General features: G+C 38.2%; 1 protein-coding gene across 13 annotated transcripts in view; it reads left to right on the top strand.

The window, feature by feature from the left end:
• The window catches only part of LOC135224544 (mechanosensory protein 2-like), a 745,504-nt gene that overhangs the window by 595,557 nt on the left and 126,945 nt on the right, over window positions 1-23,002 (top strand). Inside the window, exon 1 of one of the 13 annotated variants that reach the window (XM_064263641.1) lies at window positions 9,739-9,819. The exons of the other annotated variants lie outside the window; for them this stretch is intronic. Coding sequence (XP_064119711.1) covers window positions 9,769-9,819 — 51 coding nt within the window. The 5' untranslated portion in view covers window positions 9,739-9,768. Of the gene's footprint in view, window positions 1-9,738; window positions 9,820-23,002 lie in introns of those variants that run through there. 13 annotated transcript variants of the gene reach the window in all.

Raw genomic sequence — 23,002 nt, 5'->3', positions numbered from 1 at the left:
TCAGTGAAAGGGATTGCTGCACGTGATTGCCTAAATAAGTGTGGTAAGAATCTCTATCTCTGACATACATACATACATACATACACACGCACATACACACACGGCCACTACCGTGGGTATCCGGAACTCGTTTCCTCTACGAAACAACAAGTTCCCTCGCCCGCTTTTCCTTTCTGCGCATTTAGCTGGGAAGAACTTTTGATAACATTTTTCCCCATTTTGAAAACTAAATGTAAACGATACGAAAAAATAAATACTCTTTCGGTAATATAGTCTTGATAAAAAATATAAATGACTCACTAAGAGTACGAAAGAAAAAGTCGGAAATTCGAGAAATAACTTGTGGCCTGACTTGAGACCTCCTTTCAGAGCAAAATAAGTTTATTTAAATCTTTGGAAAGACGGATCTTGAGATAGAGAGGTAAAGTATGGCACTGAAAAAAGTACGGGATATTTTTTCAAGTAACTTCCGTCTTTAACTTTATTAGTTTTCCTTGTTGATACTTTCTCTATTTTGCAGTTGTCTTATCGTCAGGATTTTGGCTGGTTTTCTTTAAAGGGTCATATATGACTAGTTGAAGAAAATTGCAAAATGCTTTGCCTTGTACTTTAGATTTTCTGTAATAGAAAATGAGTGAGATGGCTTTGTCTATCCGTCAGCACTTTTTCAGTCCACCCTCAGATCATAAAAACTACCTAGACTAGAGGGCTGCAAATCGGTATGTTGATCATCCTCCCTCCAGTCATCAAACATACCACATTGCAGCCCTCTAGTTTCATTAGTTTTGATTTTATTTAAGGTTTAATTTAGTTATGATCGTGCATCTGGCAACTATATAGGACAGGCCACCATTGTACGTAGTACAGAAAACTCGATTGAGCCGAAGAAAATTCGCCGCATTTTTTACTTGCTCAATGTTGAGTTCAAGGTAAATCCCGTCAATGTCATTTAGGTATGAGTCTATAAGTCTTATAAATTTGAAGACTAATCAGGGATTCGGGCCGCGTGATTATCCTGAACTCTGTATTAGAGCGATCGCGGCGCCTAGTTCGGTTCTCTTTCCTCTATCAATTATTTTAATGAATGCTGGAAAGACTTAGAAATAAATGTTAGATCCAACTTTAATGTATTGTCCATTAGAGATATCAGATGCTGGGAAGAGTTTTATCTAGGTTTTGTTCCTTTACCTAACTATTTTTAAATCGGGTTTCCACAACATATTTTCTGACATGTAAATTCGTCTTCCATAATCAGTTTTACTCTTGTTTAGTTTTTAATTAAAATACCTGCGATTACACTTCTGTTTCTGTTAGGTGCGTAGCGATTGAAGTCGTTTCTTGGCGATCATCGTCATGATGAATTTAGAATAACATTTACATATACACATTATATATGTATATATATCTATATATTTATATATATATATATATATATATTATATATATATATATATATATGTGTGTGTGTGTGTGTACTATGGTTGTTAATGTGTGTGTCGTATATATATATATATATATATATAATAATTATTATATAATATAATATATATATATATAAATGTATATATATTGTATATAATTTATATATCATATTATGTATAATAATATTTATATATACTAATATAGAATATATATTAATATTATATATATATATAATATTGTATATATATACATATATATAAACATATATATTTATATATATATATATATATATGTTGTGTGTTGTGTGTTGTGTGTGTACGAAATTTTTAGTGTGTATATATATATATATAATAATATATATATTAATATATATATATATGATATATATAATATATATATAATAATATATATGTTAGATATATTATATATATATATATTATATTATATACTATATATAATAATGTATAATATATACATATATAAATAAACCTTATATCATATATTTATATACTATATATATTACATATATGTGTGTATATATATAATTATATACTATAAATATATATGTATATAGTATATATATACATATATATATATTACATATTTGTGTGTTTATATATATATTATTTATATAAATATATATATGTAATATATATTTACATATATATATATATAATATATTTACTATATATATATATATAGTATATGTATATATATGTGTGTATGTATGACCATTTCTGTTGAGTCATATACAGAAGTATTTTTCAACCAAAAATATAAATTCAACAAGTATTTCTACTACAGTCAAGAATGCTATATCTACCCTGTGAAGGACCTGGTTTTATTTATATGCAGTCATAATGTCTCATTCTTGTCGTACTGTAACGTTAAGAAAAACGAAACATATTTATAATTAAGTGGCTTTTAGGACGTTGTGAAAAACTGCTGCGAAGTAAATCGCTGTTTTTCTGCACTTCAGGTGTTAAAATGTACTAGGATGTACACAACTAGAACGATTAACTGATTGTAAATTCACCTTGAATTGGTCCTGATAAGCGATGAATAAAACATGGCGGGTGTATCCGGAAAAGATTTCTAATCGGGAAAGTTAGATGAAAAAAGTTTTTGAAACATCCTAAAGTGAAATGAGGGAAACTGAAATTAAATTCATAAACGTTGAACTCACTAGATTATAAATGCAAAATTGGAATTCAGTCGGATGCACTTGCCTGATGATAATAATACTGAAAGAGGCGTAAATTATACCGATAACAAAGAACGTAAAACACAAGTAACCCTTTTCTCTAAGTGTGCTGGACATAGGTTAACTTCTTTGTATAAATTCAAATTGCACTTTCTATACCTCAGGATTAGAAGGTGGAACCAGCATGAGGCCCTTAATGGCTTCCGCTTGTAAGGCGAGGCTGGTAGTACAAGACAGTGGCAGGATTATATGCTGACCGATTTATTCATTAAGTGCAATTACTGCTATGCCTACTCGATGGCAAAGACGCATATTGTCGCCATGGGGGGTGGGGGGTGCGGAGAGAGAGAGTTACAGAAGCTGAGTGAATTGTTATTATTATGTTCCTCAGTATGTAAATTAATATTATCATGTTTGAATTCTACAGTAAGTCTTCGGTTTGCATTTATTTGGACCGTTTTCGATATTGACCGAACGTCATTACTGGTGTTCTGTATATTTCGTTTAGTGTTCTCGCTGTAGATTATCATATTCTTACATATTTAGCATTTATATTGGTATATAAAGTTAATTTCGGTATTTTTCAGAGCACTGTAAAATTTGATGATTGAGAGAGAGAGAGAGAGAGAGAGAGAGAGAGAGAGAGAGAGAGAGAGAGAGAGAGAGAGACTGGCTTTCTATGCTTTTACTAAATCCGGCTGAAAGCAAAATGTTCGTGGCTGTCATTCGACTCTTTTCATTTCTTTTTTTATACAGTGTTTTGGAATCGTAAGTTTGTGTTCGTCATTTAGGTTGGAGGCCTTATTTCCAACCAGGGAAGAGGCGAAGTCTGACCTCAGAGAGGAAAAAAGTTTGTGAGGTGGTCTGATCTCTTCAACTCTTACGAACTCGCACTACTGGTTAAGAGCTTCCTTTCATAAAGATCTTTCTCTCTTTTCCTCCCTCTAAGGATATGTATATACTCTTGCTCGTGTGTATGCTTATTTGTGAGTACGTGAATGTATGTGCAATATATATAAAATACATATATACATATATATATCACATACATATATATTTTATGCGTGTGTGTGCGTATATGAAATATGTATTGAGATAATTATTAGAATATATGAAAGCTGTTAAGAATACGTGGAGTGGGTATTCTGCAGTGTTCTGCTTGGGGACAGGGCGGAAATCCTCTCGCGCCTCGTAATCAAAGATCCATCACTTGGAGATGGGGGATGTCGAGTCGTCGGCCGAAGAGTGTAAACTCAGCTCTCACATACGTTTATATGACCAAGGGTTTGAAGATCACGTATTTTTGTGCATGGGAGGAAGTGGTGGTGTCGTGATACACTTCCGGTCAGGATTTGATCAGATCTTATGGATGTGACTATGAACTGTACGTACATGAGTACGTGAGTGTCTGTTCCGCTCTATGATATAAAAGATGAGTGATAGTTGGGCGCTTGGACGAGATGGACTAATCCTGAGAGAAGGCCTACTTTTATTGCTGAAAGGGTAAGCCTATTTACATTTATGCCAAAGTGTAACTTTGTCTTTTACTTATTGAACATTCATTTCAGTTTCTCGTCGATATGTGACTTTTATTCTAGGAGAATTTATTATTATTATTATTTTTATTTTATTTGCAATTTATTTGTGTAATTATTTGGGATTCCTTCTTTCTCAGTTGATTCTGGTATTGTCTACAGGAGTGCTGCAGGACGGGAACAATTAATTGTATATTTTTGATTTGGAGGGTTATTATAAAGAACTATGACTGATGCTTAGCTGTTGGAGAGAAAGGGATGTGGGCGGGTTTTTGTACAATCCCCAGTTTTAATGTGGTTTTCTATTTGGGTTGTCTGTTTTTTGTTTTTTTGTTTTTTATGTTGGTGCATCATTTAAACTCTTATCATGTTTTATGTAGAATCTAGAGTTTCAGAACTTGATTTATTTAGTTAAAAAGATTATCTTAATGTTATTTTACGCATAAAGTCTATTTTTATCATTCTGGACCTGATATAGCGACCGTTGGTAAATGTGAATTGTGGGTTGTGTGTGTGTGTGTGTGTGAGAGAGAGAGAGAGAGAGAGAGAGAGAGGAAAAATTCGCTGCTCGGCTTGATGTGTACCAAGATACCTTGTAGCAGTAAATTCACACCTAGCGGCCTCAAAGAAACCGTAACACACACACACACATACATACACACACATAAAAATACGTAATACTGGAATGAAGAGATTCCAGCTATTTCCAGAAAACCTCCATAACTCATACACATTCATTCACGTACGCACAAACACGCATACACACGAACAAGATTATACACATATCCTTAGAGGGAGAAAAAGAGAGAAAGGTCTTTATGAAAGAAAGCTCTTAACCGGTAGTGCTAGTTCCTAAGAGTTGAAAAGATCAGACCACCTCACAAACTTTTTTCCTCTCGGAGGTCAGACTTCTCCTCCTCCCTGGTTGGAAATAAGGCCTCCAACCTTAATGACGAACACAAACATACGATTCAAAACACTGTATAACAAAAAAAAAAAAAAATTTAAATGTCAACTGGCATTAGTCGATTATTTTTTTTTTTTTTTTTAATACGGACAGGTGTGTTTTTCTGTCAGCCGGATTTAGTAAAAGTATAAAGATCTCTCTCTCTCTCTCTCTCTCTCTCTCTCTCTCTCTCTCTCCCTCTCTCTCTCTCGATGTATAGTCTCTCTGAAATTTATAACACTGAAAAAAAATTTACTTTATATACCAACATGAATGGTAAATATGTAAGATTACGATAATTTGCAGTTAGATCACTAGATGAATTATATACGAAATTCCAAAATAATATATATAAACAAGTATATATTCACAGACTATATATATATATATATATATATATATATATATATATATATGTGTGTGTGTGTGTGTGTGTGTGTGTGTATTATGTATTTATATATGTATCTGTATAAAAGAAAAAATCTGTTTATTTCTTTGTTTGTTTGTATGAACGCTATCTACATCCACATTTCTGGACCAATTTTGATGAGATTTTAAATATAAGTCAATATCAAACCGGAAAAGGTCATGGTGGAATCAGAATTAAAATCGGACCATTGGTTGGGTAACGGGGGGTTGGGTGCGGGAATCGGGTGAATAGTAACAATTACCAAAAACATAAGATAATAGCGTAAATTCCATAGTTTTTGAGGTCGCTGAGAAAAATACCGACACTCCCGATGCCCGTTAAGTCCAAGTTTAGTCCCAATAGGGAGGAGGCGGGAAGGGGGTGACGCATAAATGACAGAAAACAACAGATACTAGTGTCTAATCCATAGTTTTCGAGGTGCTGAAATGAATAGCGACACTCCCGATGCCTTTCTAGTACAAGTTCATCCCTGATAGGTTGTAGTGTGAGAAGAGGGTGGGAAAGGGGTGGCATGTAAAAATAATTGAAAATGACAGATGTTAGTGTCTAGTCCAAAGTTTTTGAGTTATCTGCAATGAATAGCGACACTCCTGGTGGCCTCAAGTCAAGTTCAGCCACAATAGGAAGTTTTAGATATTAGTGTCTAATCCATAGACTCTGAGGTCACTGAGATGAATAGTGACATTCTCAATGCTCTTATAAGTCCAAGTTAAGCCCTGATAGGAAGCAGAGCGTGAGAAGGGGTGGGATCGTGGTGACATTTAAGAGTAACAGAAAACTACGTATATTAATGTCTTATCCGTAGTTTTTTAGGTCGCTTGGATGAATAGAGACACCCCCGATGCCCTTCAGGTCCAAGTTCAGTCCCGATAGGAATTGGGGTGAGAAGTGGTGAAATGTAAAATGACAAAAATGCTTGGCAATGTAACTGAAGCAACTGTCTTAACAGAAATGAGAGAGAGAGAGAGAAAGAGAGAGAGAGAGAGTTTATCTGTTGCCAGTCAGACATTACCCTGGCTGCGCCAGGTTGGTCAGCTGGTATAATTTACATACATACATACACACACACACATATTAATATATATATATAATATATATATATATATATATATATATATATATATATATATATATATATGTATATAGGTATTACATGTACATGTACATAAATATATATATATATATAATTGTATGGTATATGGATATATATGTATATCAGGGGTATTACAATTTACAATTTTATAAAATATATATGTATATATATAATATGGTTTATAATAAATATATAACATTATATGTATACATATATGTAGACTATAGTATATATATATATATATATATATATATATATATATATATATATATATATATGAGAGAGAGAGAGAGAGAGAGAGAGAGAGAGAGTGAGCGACCCGTCGGAAGTGGTAGGTGGTATTTTAACCATTTTGATGTCGGAGCCATTTCTTATTTTGGGACGTTGGCGTTGATGGCCGGCTTTATTGATTCTTGGATATTTTATGGCAATGTGCCACCCACGGTCAGGCATGTCCTCTTGTATTTCCAAGCTATTCGGAAATAACGGAATAATGGTTTATACGAAAACGTAGAAGGAAAACCATTAACTTTACTTAGTTTTTATTATGATATATACATTTCCATAAAAATCCGAGTTTAGCGAGTTTTATATCTAGTATGTATGTATGTATGTATGTATGTATGTATGTACTCGTATCCATGTGTTATTCTATATTCCACCAGAGAAAATAAAATCGATCCTGTGACAGAGTATTAAAAGGAATGAGAATGTAGTGACGTCTTGGGCGGGGGGAGGAGGAACTTCCTATAATTCCCCGATTTATGAATTCCGGTCCCTTTCTGGCGTGAGCCCTTGTCGTAAAATGTATGAGGCCTGATCACCTTCTAAATTGTTTTTCATCATCAATAAAGATGAGTTATATCCTCCCGCTGGAGCCAGGCAATAAATTAGGCAATCAAAATAGATGCATTAACCGATTGTGCGTTTTCATGTTAGCGAAGTACGCTCATGTTTTTATGCATATACAATTGTATATTGTATAGTGCTACATTTATATTCCGTCTAGTATTTTCATCTATATATATATATATAGTATGTGTGTGTGTTCGTGGCTCCTTGGTGTTATAAATACCGATCAATCTTACCAAGCGAGCGGATTACGAACTCTCCACTAAAAGCCGTTGTGCCCCTTTACCTAAGCAATAATGTATGCAATGATTATTTATACGACTGTGATGGTCTCAACAAGGATTGAATAATACATGGGCCAGCAGCCTCATCCCAAAAGACTTCCCTAAAAACTGGAAGGCTAACAGGTGGCACCAACCCCTCCGTGTTTGTGTAATTAAAATCTAACAGAGCTAACAACCGTCGCCGCCTTAGCTTATTGAATTATCAAATTCATTTCCCGAGATTCAAGCGATAGATGGGTCTGTCCGGTTCTTGAAAACTGACTTCCGTTAACTTGTAATGGCGTTAATGGAAGTTCTAAGTTTTTAAAATATTTGTAGAGCTTCTTTGTCATTAACTAATTCGTGCCGTTTACTTTATTCCCTGTATGTTTTTTTATTATTATTATTACCTCGACTGCTGTTATGATATCAACTGACGTTTAGTTGTGGTAAGCTTCTTGACCCGAGATGTAGTTTTTTTCAAGTTCTTTTCGTATTAAAATGAAATTAGTAAAAAAATCATATCTGCATTTCAAGTGCTAACTCGCCAAACTATCATTGATGCTATACTACAGTGCAGTGTTGCCGTTGTGTGGTGTCTGATAACGTGGTCAAATAGAGATATCTGACATTTCTCTATGGCCACACTAACTACGACTACACCTTTCTTTGTAAGGAAAACCGCACTTGATAAATTTGCTTTAAACTTTGGTTATTAAGCTTTGATGATGCTACCATAAATAAAATATATACAAAATGTAATTTTTTGCAAATTTAATCTTTACATAATAAAAGCTGCAATATATATCAAAATTTGTAAAGTCAAATCTAATATCCATCTCCAACTGATAAGTCAACTTTGACAATTACGGAGGCAAATTATGTAGATGCAATTCCATTGGAAACATTGTCGGTCAAGGTGGCAACGCTGCTACAGTGTAGAGTGAGAGTTTGGGGAAATTACCTTATTATAATATACTAAAAGGAATATTGTTTTGCGCATAGCTTGTTTTTCATGTAATGCTCACAGCCCTTTATTTATTTATTTATTTATTTTTTGAAACAGTAGCGTTCTGTCTAACTTTCCCTGACCGCCCACGGCCCTGAATTGAAATTTACGCTTGTTGCGCACGAAATCGATTTTGTTATTACTGGATCACGTTCTTATTGTTTAATAGAATTATATAGGTGAGAGGTATATTTGAAGGTTGGATTAAAATCAACCACCTTAGGATGGCGTGAAAATAGGATTTGAAGACCATTTGTATTTTTGTTTTTAAAGTCTTCAGTATGATTAATGAACGAATATTGAATACTGAAATAGTCCTCTGCATGTTAAAATGTTTATCTAATTACTAATAATGCAAAATTAAAAGATAAGAATATAAGAAGTTTTGTAAGATTTGATAGGCGTTTAGAAGGAACGCTGCATGTTTTCTTTTATCTTTCAATTTATGCAGTAATCCTTGCACACCGAGGAATATTTGTGAATGTCGTCCTTCATTCCTGATTTTGTCGTCTTTGGAGCACTGCTGTCATAGCCGGTCCACGTCGAGCAGGAACGCGGACTGTTTGTAAATTGAAAGTGATTAAATTTTGGGGGTGTTAATTTGGTTTCCTGGTAGTTTACGCTGTACTTATTTCCAGAATTGAAAACTTTGCTGCCACTGTCACCGTTCGGGGTTCGAAATGTGACATCATTACTCTGTATAACTTTTTTTTATTTACATTTGTCTTTAATGATGGCCTCAGTGTCGAAGATCAACAAATGTGTCTGTGAAGACGGGAAAATAATTTAGAATCTTTTTCTGATCATTGTTCTTTTTCTTTTTCTTCCATTGCTGAAGATTATGTTTCGTTTTCATTCTTCCAGATCATTACTGAAATAATATGTGGATGTTATTGACATATTTATTTTGTATTGATATATTTTGATAAATAGGATAAGTTTTTGTGGTGAGTGACTGCTTCATCTAAAATTTGTCTTCTGTCTTCCAGGTAAGCTAAGTCACTCTAGAACTAGATGAACGTTTTGATTGAAGGTCGGAATCAGTATGGAGGAACGGAAGTCAAGGTAAGTGTGTGATTTCCACGATGTTTGTAGTATGAGTTGCCATTCGGTCAGTATGAGTGAGTCGCCATTAAGTCACGAACACCTTTAATGTTTCTCGCCCGAACTGGGAAGTCTACAAGTCTTTAGTGGTGAGAGTTTCCTAATGATTTTTCCTGCATTTCATTGTCTCTCTCTTCTTTCCTATTCTAAAGTCAGGTTCCTCACTCACCCATTCAACTGGTTCTGGTCCATTCCACCTTCAGTCAAATTCAATATATTTCTAAGAATTGGCTACCTTGAGGAGGTTCCCTGCCAAGTGATTCAGTATTTAAGTAAAAGGCCTCCTATTGGTAGGACATAAACAAACAATAAAAGGTTCTAACATCAGTTTCTTCATCGGATATTTTCTTTATTATTATTTTTTCTTTTCAGTGAGACTGATTTCCATTAGGTGTAAGGGAGAAATGTGAATTTTTTTCAGCTTAATTCAAGTGAAAGAAAAAGTACATATTTTCCATTGTTTCGTTTCATTAAGGTCGTTTGTAATGCTTCTCACAGCGACGTATTTGGAGCGAGGATTAAAGACTATTTTTGCAACATAAGCTCTTGGTCCGAGGACGTTCATTCATCACATTTCTCAGAAGTTCGCATTGTGTTAGCTAGCTATTCACTTCGTTCAAAGGAGAAAAATTCAAAAGTGTTTAACTTGCATTTTTCTTCAGTCTCACTTGTTCCAGTTTCGCCGTGAAAGTCCTTCTCGAAGAGAAAATAACTACCTCCATGCTATATCTGCATTGGTATTGTGCCCTACTCTTATGAATCAACAACAGCAAAAATTCCACAAGCAAACAGACTGGGATCTCATTTTTGTTAGAAGCTTCAGTATCATGCTATCTTGCTAACCCCCCCCCCCCCCCCCCCCACACCTCTCTCTCTCTCGTTAAGATCCCAGTAAATGCAGATTGAGTCCTCGGTTTGAGCGAGCACCGTTGCCGTCCCCTCCGTTGCTTGAGCCGCTTATTGGCGTGGATAATCAACTTCCCCAAAGTACTCTTTTATGCTCTACCGTAAAGTGAAAGTGAAAAATTAGAAGCGGGGAGAACTCTTCTACAGTTTGTGGGTGGACTTCGCTTCTTTGGCCATTTCCGTCGAGCAGAATGTTTTTGTCGGCGGGTTCCGATGTTCGACAGGTTGAAGAAGAGGTTTTAACGGCGATGTTCAGAATTCCTGTTGTGCCTTCTAACCATGTCATACATACATACATACATACATACATATATGCATATATGCATCATTTAGCTAACAAATATCCCTTAATATCCACTTCGCTCTACCTCGGAATTAATGTATTTTCATTAATATGTTAAACGAAGGGGAATTTTTACAAGTTGGCCGAGTCGGTAACCTCACCGAAGTCCTGATTTCTCCTCCGTGCACTGGTTCGAATCCATGAGAGGACGAAATTATTATCGACTAAAAAATTCCTCTTCGGTTAACATATATGAAAATATATCAATTACAAGGTAGAGCGAATTGGCTTTTAAAGGACATTTGTAGCTTAAAGCATGTATATGAATCACGAATGATAAAAATTCGTGTATATATATATATATATATATATATATATATATATATATATATATATATATATGTGTGTGTGTGTGTGTATGTGGCTGTGTGTGTATGTATATATGTGTATATATATATATATATATATATATATATATATATATATATATATATATAATATATTATATATATATATTGTGTTATATATATGCATACATATACATACATATAATATATATATATATTATAAATATTATATATATATATATATATATATATATATATATATATATATATATATATATTCACATATGAATGTATGTACGTATGTATAGTTAGTCAATACTGTAATTAACCAGATCCGCTCGAATCCTGCGTGTGCGTTCCACATGTAGAGATGTTTTGCGCTTTCTGTAATGCCTTGAAGCTTGCGGGTTAGTATTTGGTAGATCTAGTATTAATATTGTCTGCCATAAACGTTCTCTCTCTCTCTCTCTCTTATCCATAGCTGCTCATTTTCCCCAACTTGAATAAAGACCCCACACCCTCCCATCTCTGTTGTTCATTTAATCTAAGCACATTTTTCACCGAACGTTAATATCTCTCTCTCTCTCTCTCTCTCCACCCGCCCCGTGAGCAGCCATCAGCCGTGTTTTTTACTGGAAGGTCTTAGGGAAACATCCCGGCTGATATTATCAATTGTCCCCTTTAAGTTGTTGACGTCAAACTGGCCTGAACCAGAACGGCCGCCTCCTGACCTCCCGTCGAGGACGACTTCTGAGGCTCGCTTCCAGTTTCTTTTTTATTGGCATTAGTTAAATGGTTGAAAGAATTATTTTTATGTCTTCTAAATTACATCGGAAACCGATACGAATAGAAAAGAAAAATAGCCTCCTCTCTTAGAGATATTAATATTTAACCAGGAGATGCTTCCGTAGATCCGTTGAGACCGGGGTCTGTCATATTGCACCCATACGACCCAAATAAAAATAAAGAGTAGAGAATTTCTAAACGAAAAGATTGGGGGAAATGATGTTCAGACAAGGCGACACTTGATGCGAGGATGATCATGATATTTCAGCCTGTTTTTGTACCATAAGGAGGCAAATCCCGTCCCGCTTGATATGTGCTTCATCTGCCCCGAGGTGGTCGGTTAGGTTTCATTTCACCGCGCGTCTCGCTGCTTGCTAGGCTTGAATCAAGAGCCTCGTGGTGCTCGCTAGATTTGCTTTAATTTCCCCGTGGATCGCAGGTCTGGCTTTATTTCCATCGTGTCCGAAGATCTGGTTTATTCCCCACATCCTTCTCATTAATCGCTCTGTTTCATGATCATTTTTCTTCTCCAGTGTGTCTATAAAATGTTTTACTTCACTCTTGGGTGTCATGACTTGCCATGTTTATCCCGTGTTCCAAGATTGGCTTGATTTCGTTCATAGCGTATGCCACGTGTACCTCATGCCTCGCTCTATCGCTCACACATCCATTATTTATATTCATAATTCTTCTGCTCGTAATTTGTTTTGTTTCTCGCGTCCAATTCATTGACTACGGTCATTTGGTATTGTTATTCTTCGTCATTCTGATGCCCTGCTTTTATTCCCTTTGTATCTTCCGAACTTCTTGATTTATTTATTCTTATCAGATTCATTCCCTTTCACCGTTCATGTTTTGCTTCATTTCCCACTTATGTTTCATTCTGCGTAGCATTTCTCTCACTCATTAATAACACATCTTGCTTTATTTGTCTGTTACGATTAGGACTTTGATTTACTTCAGTAATTAGCTCAGTGGCTTCCTCTGTTTCGCTCTTTTGTGTCGTGTGCTTATTTTTCCTCTTGTGTTTCACATCTTGTGACTTCTCTCTTGCTTCTGATATCTTACTCGACTCCCCTGCATTTCATATCTCACTGTTTTCTGGGCATCTCAGCCTTACAGTTACCACGGCATCTCATATCTTCGTTTTTATCCCAGGCGTCTCATTCTTCACTTTATTTTGTCAACTTCTCATATTTCTCTTTCATTCCTCGGCTTCTCATATCTCCATTCATTCCCTCTGCCACACTTCGTTTCCTTAGCATCTCCACCTCACAGATCGCATCGCGTTGTTCTCTCGGCTGCTTCACATCTCTTACGTTTTCCCTTTAGGGAGTAGTGCCAGCAGTGGACCTCATGTGGTGCAATATAGACATTACTAAAGGGTGATTGCAACGTCCCTCCGGCTCTTAGCTGCACCCACTTTTTAACCTTTTACTTCACCTCCGTTTCCGCTTTCTTCTTCAGTCTTACTGCCCAGCCACTCTCAAGAGTTGCCTCTTTGTGCAAATATAAAGGTTTTCTCCCAGTTTCGCCTTTAGACCCAAGTGCTTCAAAACATTTATTTCTCTCTGTTTCTGCTTAACCACTCCAATTCCCCCTTTTTCGTTTTCTTTAGCGCTGAATCGCTTTCAAGCCTAAATTTCATTAATGAATCGAATCCTCTTTGCTAAGCTTCCACTGTTTTGGCCCAACTGAAATCTACCGCTACTTTGTAGAAGCCATTTCGTTACTGTTTTAGTTCAGTTGACCTCCTCTAAATGAGGATTTTAATAATGCGGGTGTTTTCATTAACTGGGAGTAAACGGAGAACTTAGTTTTCTTCAGTTTATGAAAATTATGACATTCGTTATCTTTTTGGAAGGATTCGAGGAATTTATTGAATGGTTACAGTGCCAACATATTTTCTTGTTGGTAAAGATTATTGTATTTTTATTATTGGTAAAGATTACTGGATTTTCTTCATTTTTATTTATTTTACAATAATTGTGGCATTCGTCATCTGAGTCGGAATGACTCGATTGCCAAAGTTTATGGTAGAGTTATCAAAATGTTATTTTAGTTTAATGGATTTTTTTCTTTGGCTTATTTGCTTGCCTCAGTACTTGATGTTTTCTGTAAGGTTTATTATTCCCGGAATAGTTCAAGTGCAAAATAGAACTTTTTGCCTTTTTTTGTATGCATATTTTTTGTAAAATTAAACTTGTTTTTCGTCTTGATGCTGAGTGAATTTCTGGTTTTTAAATATATTTTATTTATGTAACGCAGTAATGTCATTTTACCGCTTGCGGGAGAATGTTTTTTTTCTTGTTCAGTCGTTATTTGTTGTAAGTTAAATCCAGCATTATTAGCTTTTAAGTAAAATATGGAATACTAGATAATATTAATGATCAAAAGAATTATAACAAAAAATTTTCTCCGTCACAATGCGCTAACACGTTACCTTCCGTTGGCTCTTTCGGGTTTCGTGACCCTCAACTTTGTACTGTCTGTACTTGAGAATAATCTCTCTCTCTCTCTCTGGAGTGACCTAAAGACGCGCTTGATTGATTGCGAGCGATGTCTATAAAATGCACGAACTGTGGCATCATGCATGTAAGGATTTTATCCACAACCAAGCAGAGCGCTTTCTCGGAAACGCTGTTATCGACTTCACATAATCTTCCGAAAAGTATTCAAGTTTTAATGAACTGCTCTCGTAATTTCGGCCGCCATTGTTCATTTCATTCCTGGAAATGTTCTGAGACTTAGCTTTGGTCCACCGGATTACCGAGCCTCTTGTCCTCCTAGAGATATTTCCAAGAACGTGGGTCAATAAGACTAAGTAGACGTTAAATCAACACATTCAGGAGAAATGTTAAGTAAATGGAATACATTACAATGCAGGGAGGAAAGATGTGGAAAAACTATGTCAGTGAGGTGTTTGGAACCATACTGTTAATTACATGAAGTAAATGGAACCAGCATGTTAATGAAAAGGAGGAAGTACGTGAACACTGTAAAAAAATAAAAAATAAATAAATCTGGTACTTCAAAAAAGGGCATAGAACTAAAAAGCTGATAAAACGATGGACGTAAATCCGACACGTCAGAAAAGGGAAGGACATAAACCATCATGTCGTTGAAGGGAAGAGCATAAAAACTCCAGCGTCAATAAAAGGGAGAACATCGGCCAGCAAATCAAGAAAGGGAAAGGCGTCAAACCACAAAATAACGGGAAGACAAAGACAGTACGTATGTGAAGTCTGTCGATAAGTGGCAACTTGAAAAAAATAGAGGTATGCAGAGCAAACATTACAAGAAAGGGAAAGAAGCAGTTCGGTGAATAAATACCAAAAGGTGTCTATATTTTCAGCTGGAAGAGCGAATCAAAACAAAGAAATGAGACTGCATTATTGCATATCAAGTTCCCATGCCCTGGTCAATACGGTCGGGCTGTATAAGATATCGTATAGGAAAAGGAAGGGGAAGAGTACTGTTCTACGGAACCTTAAGGAAGGAAGAAGGGAGACCGAGATGAGGCCGTGGATCGATGCAACGACAGTTTTAGAAAAAAACCAAGACATCGATGAAACGACAGTTTTAGAAAAACCAAGACATATATATATATATATATATATATATATATATATATATATATATATATATATGTATGTATGTATGTATGTATGTATGTATGTATGTACACCTTACAAGGATTGTTTATATATATATATATATATATATATATATATATATATATATATAATATATACCTATATATATGTATGTATGTATGTATGTATGTGTATGTGTTGGTAAACTCCTTAACCTTAAGTGGAGGGCGAAGGACACAACTTAAATGTAGTTCTAAATGTCTATTGTAGAAATATATACAAGATCCAGGGGACAAACAGCAGTCAGCTAAACAAACAGACAGACGAGACGAGACTGCCTCACGAGAGCAATAATTACAATGTTGCCAATACTTAAATGTTGCCATATCAGATTACTGACTTAACATGGGATACTCTAATGGCGCGCAACATGTGAAATAAATGTTTGAACATAATAATATAATATCTGGTACATGTGAATGCGTCCTTTTTCATATACCTACACCTCCCTCCCCCTCACGCTCATAGTGCATTCTCGAGCGGACTCCTTTTCCATGAGTCTTTTGGGAACGACGTGGGTTTACTGGAGGAATACTGACTAAGGACTCTCTTTCTAGGTCCTGGCTAGGGGCCACAGGGACAGGGAGAAAGGGGTCACTATTAGTGGGTGGCACCAGGCGAAGAAAACGACGATTACACCACCACACACGACCACTAGGGAGACGAATTTGATAGTCGCTTGACCTTCCATGACCCATGACAGTGCCAAACTTTGTCCAATGATGAGAGGTCGGGTCTTGAATCCGAACTTGCTGTCCGACACTCAACGTGGGTAAGGGGTGGGCATGCTTGTCGTACTTGGTCTTTACCTGCTTGTTTAACGAGCGGCAGCACGGCGGTCCACAATCTTCGGTCTTGACCTGCCCACTCCTTGGAAGAAATGCTTGAGGGTGGGCAGGGATACATGACCTGAGAGGACAGCCATACAGGATCTGGCAGGAGAGCGTCCAGTAAGTTAGGAGTATTTCTGAGCTCCAATAAGCCTCGGTCAAATGCTTCACAATCAATGTTGCCAGATGGGGCTGTTTTGAGGATGAGGTGCTTGATCGACTTCAGCGTAACCATTCGATTGTGGGTAGTGGGGTGAGGTTACCATGTGTCGAACTCCCCATCGCTTCATAAAATCCTTGAACTCTGCGCTGGTGAATTGGGGGCCTCCATCTGTCCTTAGCGAAGGGGACACCAACTTCACGGAAATAGCGGCAGAAGATCCTGATAGTATTGGAAGCGGTAGTATCGCCTTGGCAGGGTGCGACAACAGGCCATCCTGACAGGCGATCGACGACGACGAGGAAAGACTTCCCTGCAAAACAACAAAGAAGTCGGCTGAGACGGACTCGAAGGGTCTTGTCGGGTTGTCGTCATTCATTAGAGGTTCCTGCGGCTGAGATGGCTGCATGTCTGACATGCCTCACAAGCTCTGACTGTGTTGGCAATATCAGAGTCAATGCCAGGCCAGAAAACTGACTGCCTTGCTCTGCGCTTGGTTGCTTCCACACCTCTGTGCGTCATGCAAGTGGACAAGGTGCGACGACGGAGAGCGGCAGGAACTACAACCCTTGCTCCATACAGGACAAGGTCACCATCGGCGTAGAGGATCTTCACGTAGTTTCCAATAAGGAAGTAAGGAATTGTGAAGGTCATATCTGTTTGCGAGGAAATCCTGATGTGACACAATCGAGTAGATGAGTATACGCAGGATCTGCTTTTCGCTGCGTCACGAAGATCCTGAAGTATCCGTCGGGATCCTGAGCTGGAGACTCGTCTGAAAGGATAACGGCGTTCACAGCCATGACAGTTCGAAGATGAGCAGCGAAAGAAGCACCCGAGATCTCGTCCTCCTTTGTGTGGGGTGGCTGACTGGGGCGCGAGACAATGCATCTGGGATGCACAGCAACTTACCAGCAACGCCACACAGCTGTAAAGATGTAGGGCGAGATTTTCTCCTTGAGGCGCTGGAGACGAGAGTTCTCGATGGCATCCAGCGTATAACTGTTCAGAATAGGTATGAGGGGCCGTGATCCGTCATCTGTGTAAAATTCTGTAGGCCTGCTAAATATAGCCTACATTTCGACATTGCCCAGACAACGGCTAGCATCTCAAGCTCGATGGTGGCATATCGTGTCTCCTCTGCGTCAGCGAGAAACCGAGAACCACACTGAACTAGACGCAGGTGTCCATTACCATGGTCCTGCAGGAGGGCATATTCCAATGCCGTGGAGGCGTGAAGCGTCCGTCTAAGAACAACAGGTAGGTCTGGGTCGAAGAGGGCGAGAACTGGTGGACTGGTGAGAGCTAACTTGACACGTTGAAATGCTTCATCATGGTCGGGTGGGGGTCCAAACAAATGTTCTCTTGGGACTCATCAGGGGACGTAAAGGTTGGGCTGCAATGGAGATGTCAGGCGTGAACTCCGCTAACTGGTTGACCAATCCCATAAACGATCTGAGGTCTGTCAGGTTTAGCAGGGGTTGGGAAATCCTTGATGGCACTGACTTTCTGCTTATCAGCTGAGATGCCGTCTCCTGAGAGATTGTACCCACAGAAATTCACGGAGGGTGCAGCGACCACAAATTTATCCTTGTTGAGTGTGATCCAAACTTGCGGCACCGGGTGAGCACTTCGTGGATACGATGAAGGTGTGTAGCGTAGTCTTCGTCGTGGAGGAGAAGGTCGTCTATGACCTTAACACAGTTTTGGACACTTGAAGGGCCATATCACCTCGCAGGCAAAGGCGTCTCCAGTGGCTGCGAAGCCCATCGGTCCTCTGCAATGTATGAACCGACCATATGGCGTAATAAAGGTGGTTAATGCTGATCTTCTTCTGCAGTTCCATCTGCCAGTAACCATAGAGAGCATCAGCTGTGGTGAAATAACGAGCCTTCGGGCCTACACTGCGAATAGCGGCGTAGGGTGTGGGTGAAGGATGGGCTGGACGAGAAACTGGCTATTCATTTGGTCAGATCGACAGTGATTCGTACTCCTGTCCATTCTTGGGAACGACGACGAGAGGGTGGCACCAAACTGATGGGTCATCACCAGCAGGTTTGATTATCCCTTGGGCCACCATGGAGTCAAGCTCTTCTTTGACTTGGTCCTTAAAAGCGAATGGAATCTGTCTTGGGGTGTGGGATGGCAAAAGGCACTGCACCATCCTTAAGGTGGATTCTCATGGGAGGACCAGCCATAGGCTTGAGAGGAGCTGTCTTCACTCTTCTTTCGAGACCAACACATCTTTGAAACTCTTGAAGAAAGTATTCCTTTGCTGCTGAAGGTGATGTGGTCGCTGAGATGGGTAGCTCCTTGACTCTATTAACGTGTTTGACCTCTAAAATAGGTTTAGGGAAATCAGGAGATATTATGGCCAGTTCGTCACAATGACCATAGGATAAAAGTGGAAATTCCACATTTTCATGCACTTGAATCCTGGCGAGACAGGATCGCTTGCCTAGTGTAAGGGTCACTTGTAATATACCCAGAGCAGGTGACATTGGAGATCCATCCGCGGTGAACGTCGCACTTTGCAGAGGCGTTTGCAAACAGCTCCTGGAGATACCCAATGTGTCAAGGTGTCTGCTTTCCAATAACAGTGACATCGGCACCTGTGTCTGGTAACATTTTAATGTGAGACTTAACATCGCCAAATGACAAGAGGACAGGCAGATAGGTTTGGGCGTCTTGGAAATGGTGCGAGGCGATCCTAGGCGACGACAGCTGGTCCTTGAATCTTGCGATTTGTTGTTGACTGAAGAGGCACCACTGTTGCTTGAAGATCTGTCCTGACGAAGATTCTTCTTATTCTCCTTACAACACTTATCGAAGTGTCCAATGCGGTGACACATACGGCACTGGACCTTGCTGGCAGGACACTTCATGGTCCTGGACCAATGACCAACGCGGTCGCAGCTTTTACAAGTACTGTTGGCCGCAGGGCATTTGTCTTGATCATGCTGACGAGCGCAGTACTGGCACCAAGTTGCTGGGTTCGAGGGTTTCGGCGAAGGTGGACGCTTTCCGCTTGACTTCTTGCTTCTCTTGTAGGCCGAAACAGCACACAGCTGATTGGGTGGGGCACGTATGGCAGAAGTTGCAGTTTTAGCCGCCTCATACGACCGACAGGTGGTGATGAAATCTTGCAAAGAAGAATTGGCATCCAAGCGATCAACTTCTGAACCAAGTCCGTGTCTCGAATGCCCATCAAGATAATCATTTTCAGCTGGGTCTCTTCACATGCGACGGCGGTACCTGGGCATAAATCAATTTCTTCCGCAAGGCGTCGAAGTTTCACATAGAAATCAGCGAAAGATTCTCCTTCCGATTGCTTGCAGCTAAGTAACTCTCTTCGGCGAAGTACTTCATTCCTTAAACCCTTTATATGTGACTGTAAGGCGTCCAGGACTTCATCTACAGGCTTATCTGTAGAGGAGATATTGAAGTGTGTGTTCTAAAACACGCTGCGTTTCCAGGGTTAAACACATCCTCATCTGGATCATTTGTTTTTCCCGTGGAAGCTTAGAAAGATCCACCATGACAGCATAGTCATCCCACCGACGTCTCCATTCCCTGAACATCTGGAATGTTGCATCTGCCTTCAGTGGGGTGGCGTTTGCGCGGTTGCTTTCTGTGGTGGTGGAAGAGAGGGTTGACTGGAGTTCGAAACCACCTCTGTGCCAGGTGTAAGGGTACCTGAATGAGAATGGATGATTGGTGCAAGAGTTTTGAATGAGGGCAGTAAACCTTGCATTCTCCTCTTCTCTTCTAAGATCATCTTCTCTAAGGCGAATTGCTTCTTGTTCCCTTCTTCTTTCTTCTTCACGTTCTCTGTCTTGTCTTCTTGTTTCATCCCCTTCCTTCTTCTTCTCTCATCCTCATACAAGCGAGATTCCTCTAAAAACTTAATCAAAACGAGGAAATCTGTCCCAGTAGCTTGAGAGGTAGATGAGGGCTGGTAGTGGGGGCTTAAGAGTGTGGGGAGGGAGAGTCTGGATGTTCCAACACTCCCCCCAACACTCAGAGTGTGGGCGCCCACATTACTGGATTGCCACTGTTCTGTGGGCTCTTCTAATTGGTCTGCAAGGCGTACCTTTCGAATCCGTCATTATTGTCAATGTGCAGTGCGCAAGAATAAAGTTTCAACAAAATTATTAAAATTATTCCAAAACATCTGATACAAGAAACGAGGTTTGACGAAGGAAAACATTATTTTTGACCAAGCAGACCTGGGTCACTCATGGAGGACTATTCACCCCTGTACAGGTGGGTGCGACTCTCGAAATAATTATCAAGAAGTCTAAATAGACCAAAAACGCCAAAGGGCTCTCTCACAGGCTAAAAGCATGTATATAGAGAGAAGTGACTTTGAATTTCAGGTCTGCCTAATCGAAAACAACCATTCCAATGACAAACCTCCCCACTACAGGCAAGGAGAGCCGTTCCAAGAAAGAAGAAGAACAGCGCATTCCATCCATCAACTGTTTCCACCCATCGTTACCATGTTCACTATTGAGTTAATATAGTGTTTATCGAACTGTGTGAAAGGTAAAAGGAAAGAAAACCATGAAGGGTGGGGTCTGAGTGACCCAGGTCTGCCTTGGTCAAAATAATGTTTTCCTTCGTCAAACCTCGTTTTTTGACCGAAGGGCAGACCTGGGTCACTCGATGGAGTACTTACCAAGATTCATAAAAAAGAGAATTTTATGACAAGGAAAAGAAGGGAAGGAGAGGAATCAGCTGATGGAAGAGGAATACCCCTGAAAAATAGCTAATTGATGTATCCTGAGGTAATATCATTGGAAAATGCAAATTAATGAGAATTATTCAATAATACTATACTTAAATATAAGGATTCTCTATCTTAACCATGTTAAGAATTGAATAAAATAACGTGCAGTAACCAAGTAGTTATTTACTCAAAAACCCTTAACCAAATCATTATCCACAATAGTATAAAGAAGACACAAACTCAAACTCAAAATTTAATTAAGGCAGACCTAAAAGATAGGTATCGGTTCTAGAAAATATGAGAAAAATTATACATATACTTAATAACTAGAATACCAGGAATCCAGTTGACACAATGACGTCAACCCCATTATGTTGTTAACACAGAGACATAAATTGTAATCTGAATATATACTTATAATAGAAATATATATTTAGACAATATGAAAAGGTACATTATGTATAAATCGATAACGAAAGACATAAAACAAATCCATTAAATTTATGAAGTTAGGCTTCCAGATTCAGAACCCAGCACAACAAAAGACGAGGAAATACTAGAGATCTGCTTCAAATAATGTTTTCTGAAAACATTTATAGAAGACCATCCAACAAGATCATTCTTTGGCTATTCATGCCTTTTAGGAAAGCAAAGGAAGTTGCGACTTTTCTCAAATCATGAGTTCTGGGAAAGGAACCTGGATCAGCCCAACGAATAAATTGACACATAAATAATCTCAACTTATTAATTGATATGTCAGAAAGGTTTTTCTGGGTGTACAAAAATTTTAAAAGACTTGGTATTGCAGGTCAAAACAAGGTACTTTTGCAAATTATGCACCGGACATAAGGATGATGACCTCCTTTATCATCCTTGAGTCTAGTGATAAAAATCGGTTCACGTCTGGAATTAGGACGTTCATTCTTGCCAAAAAAATTAGGATTAGGAAACAGTCTGACCCCCTCTGAAGAAAATCAAGACATTCATCTGACCTCAGTAGTGAATGGATTTCACTAATCCTACTTCCTGTAGCCAAGGAGGATTAGAAACAATGTAATGTATAAACTATCTTTAACACAAGGGTTCTCTTGGAACCTTGAAGACAATGCAAAGTTTAAAACCTTATCTAAAGACCAAGAAATTTTTGTACGAGGAATATTGGGTTTGATGTTAAAAAGGGCTTGATAATTCTGGAAATGGATGAACCGATACATCATATTAAAAGCCAGTTTAAGAGGTTTAGATAATGCAGACTTATAAGTTGAAATTGTGGTAGGAGATAAATGTCTGTCATAAAAAAGGTTTCTCAGAAAAGCTAAAATAGTTTCCACTGAAATCTTACTAATATTATTAGATTTAATAAAATGACAAAAGAGTTCCACACAGTCTGAATATTGTCTATTGGTAGAAGTTCTTAAGGATTTAATTAAGATTCTTGCTGAAT

Source organism: Macrobrachium nipponense, chromosome 12, assembly GCF_015104395.2.
Source record: "Macrobrachium nipponense isolate FS-2020 chromosome 12, ASM1510439v2, whole genome shotgun sequence".
Taxonomy (NCBI): Eukaryota; Metazoa; Arthropoda; class Malacostraca; order Decapoda; family Palaemonidae; genus Macrobrachium; species Macrobrachium nipponense.
This window is presented reverse-complemented; position numbering and strand designations above follow the sequence as displayed.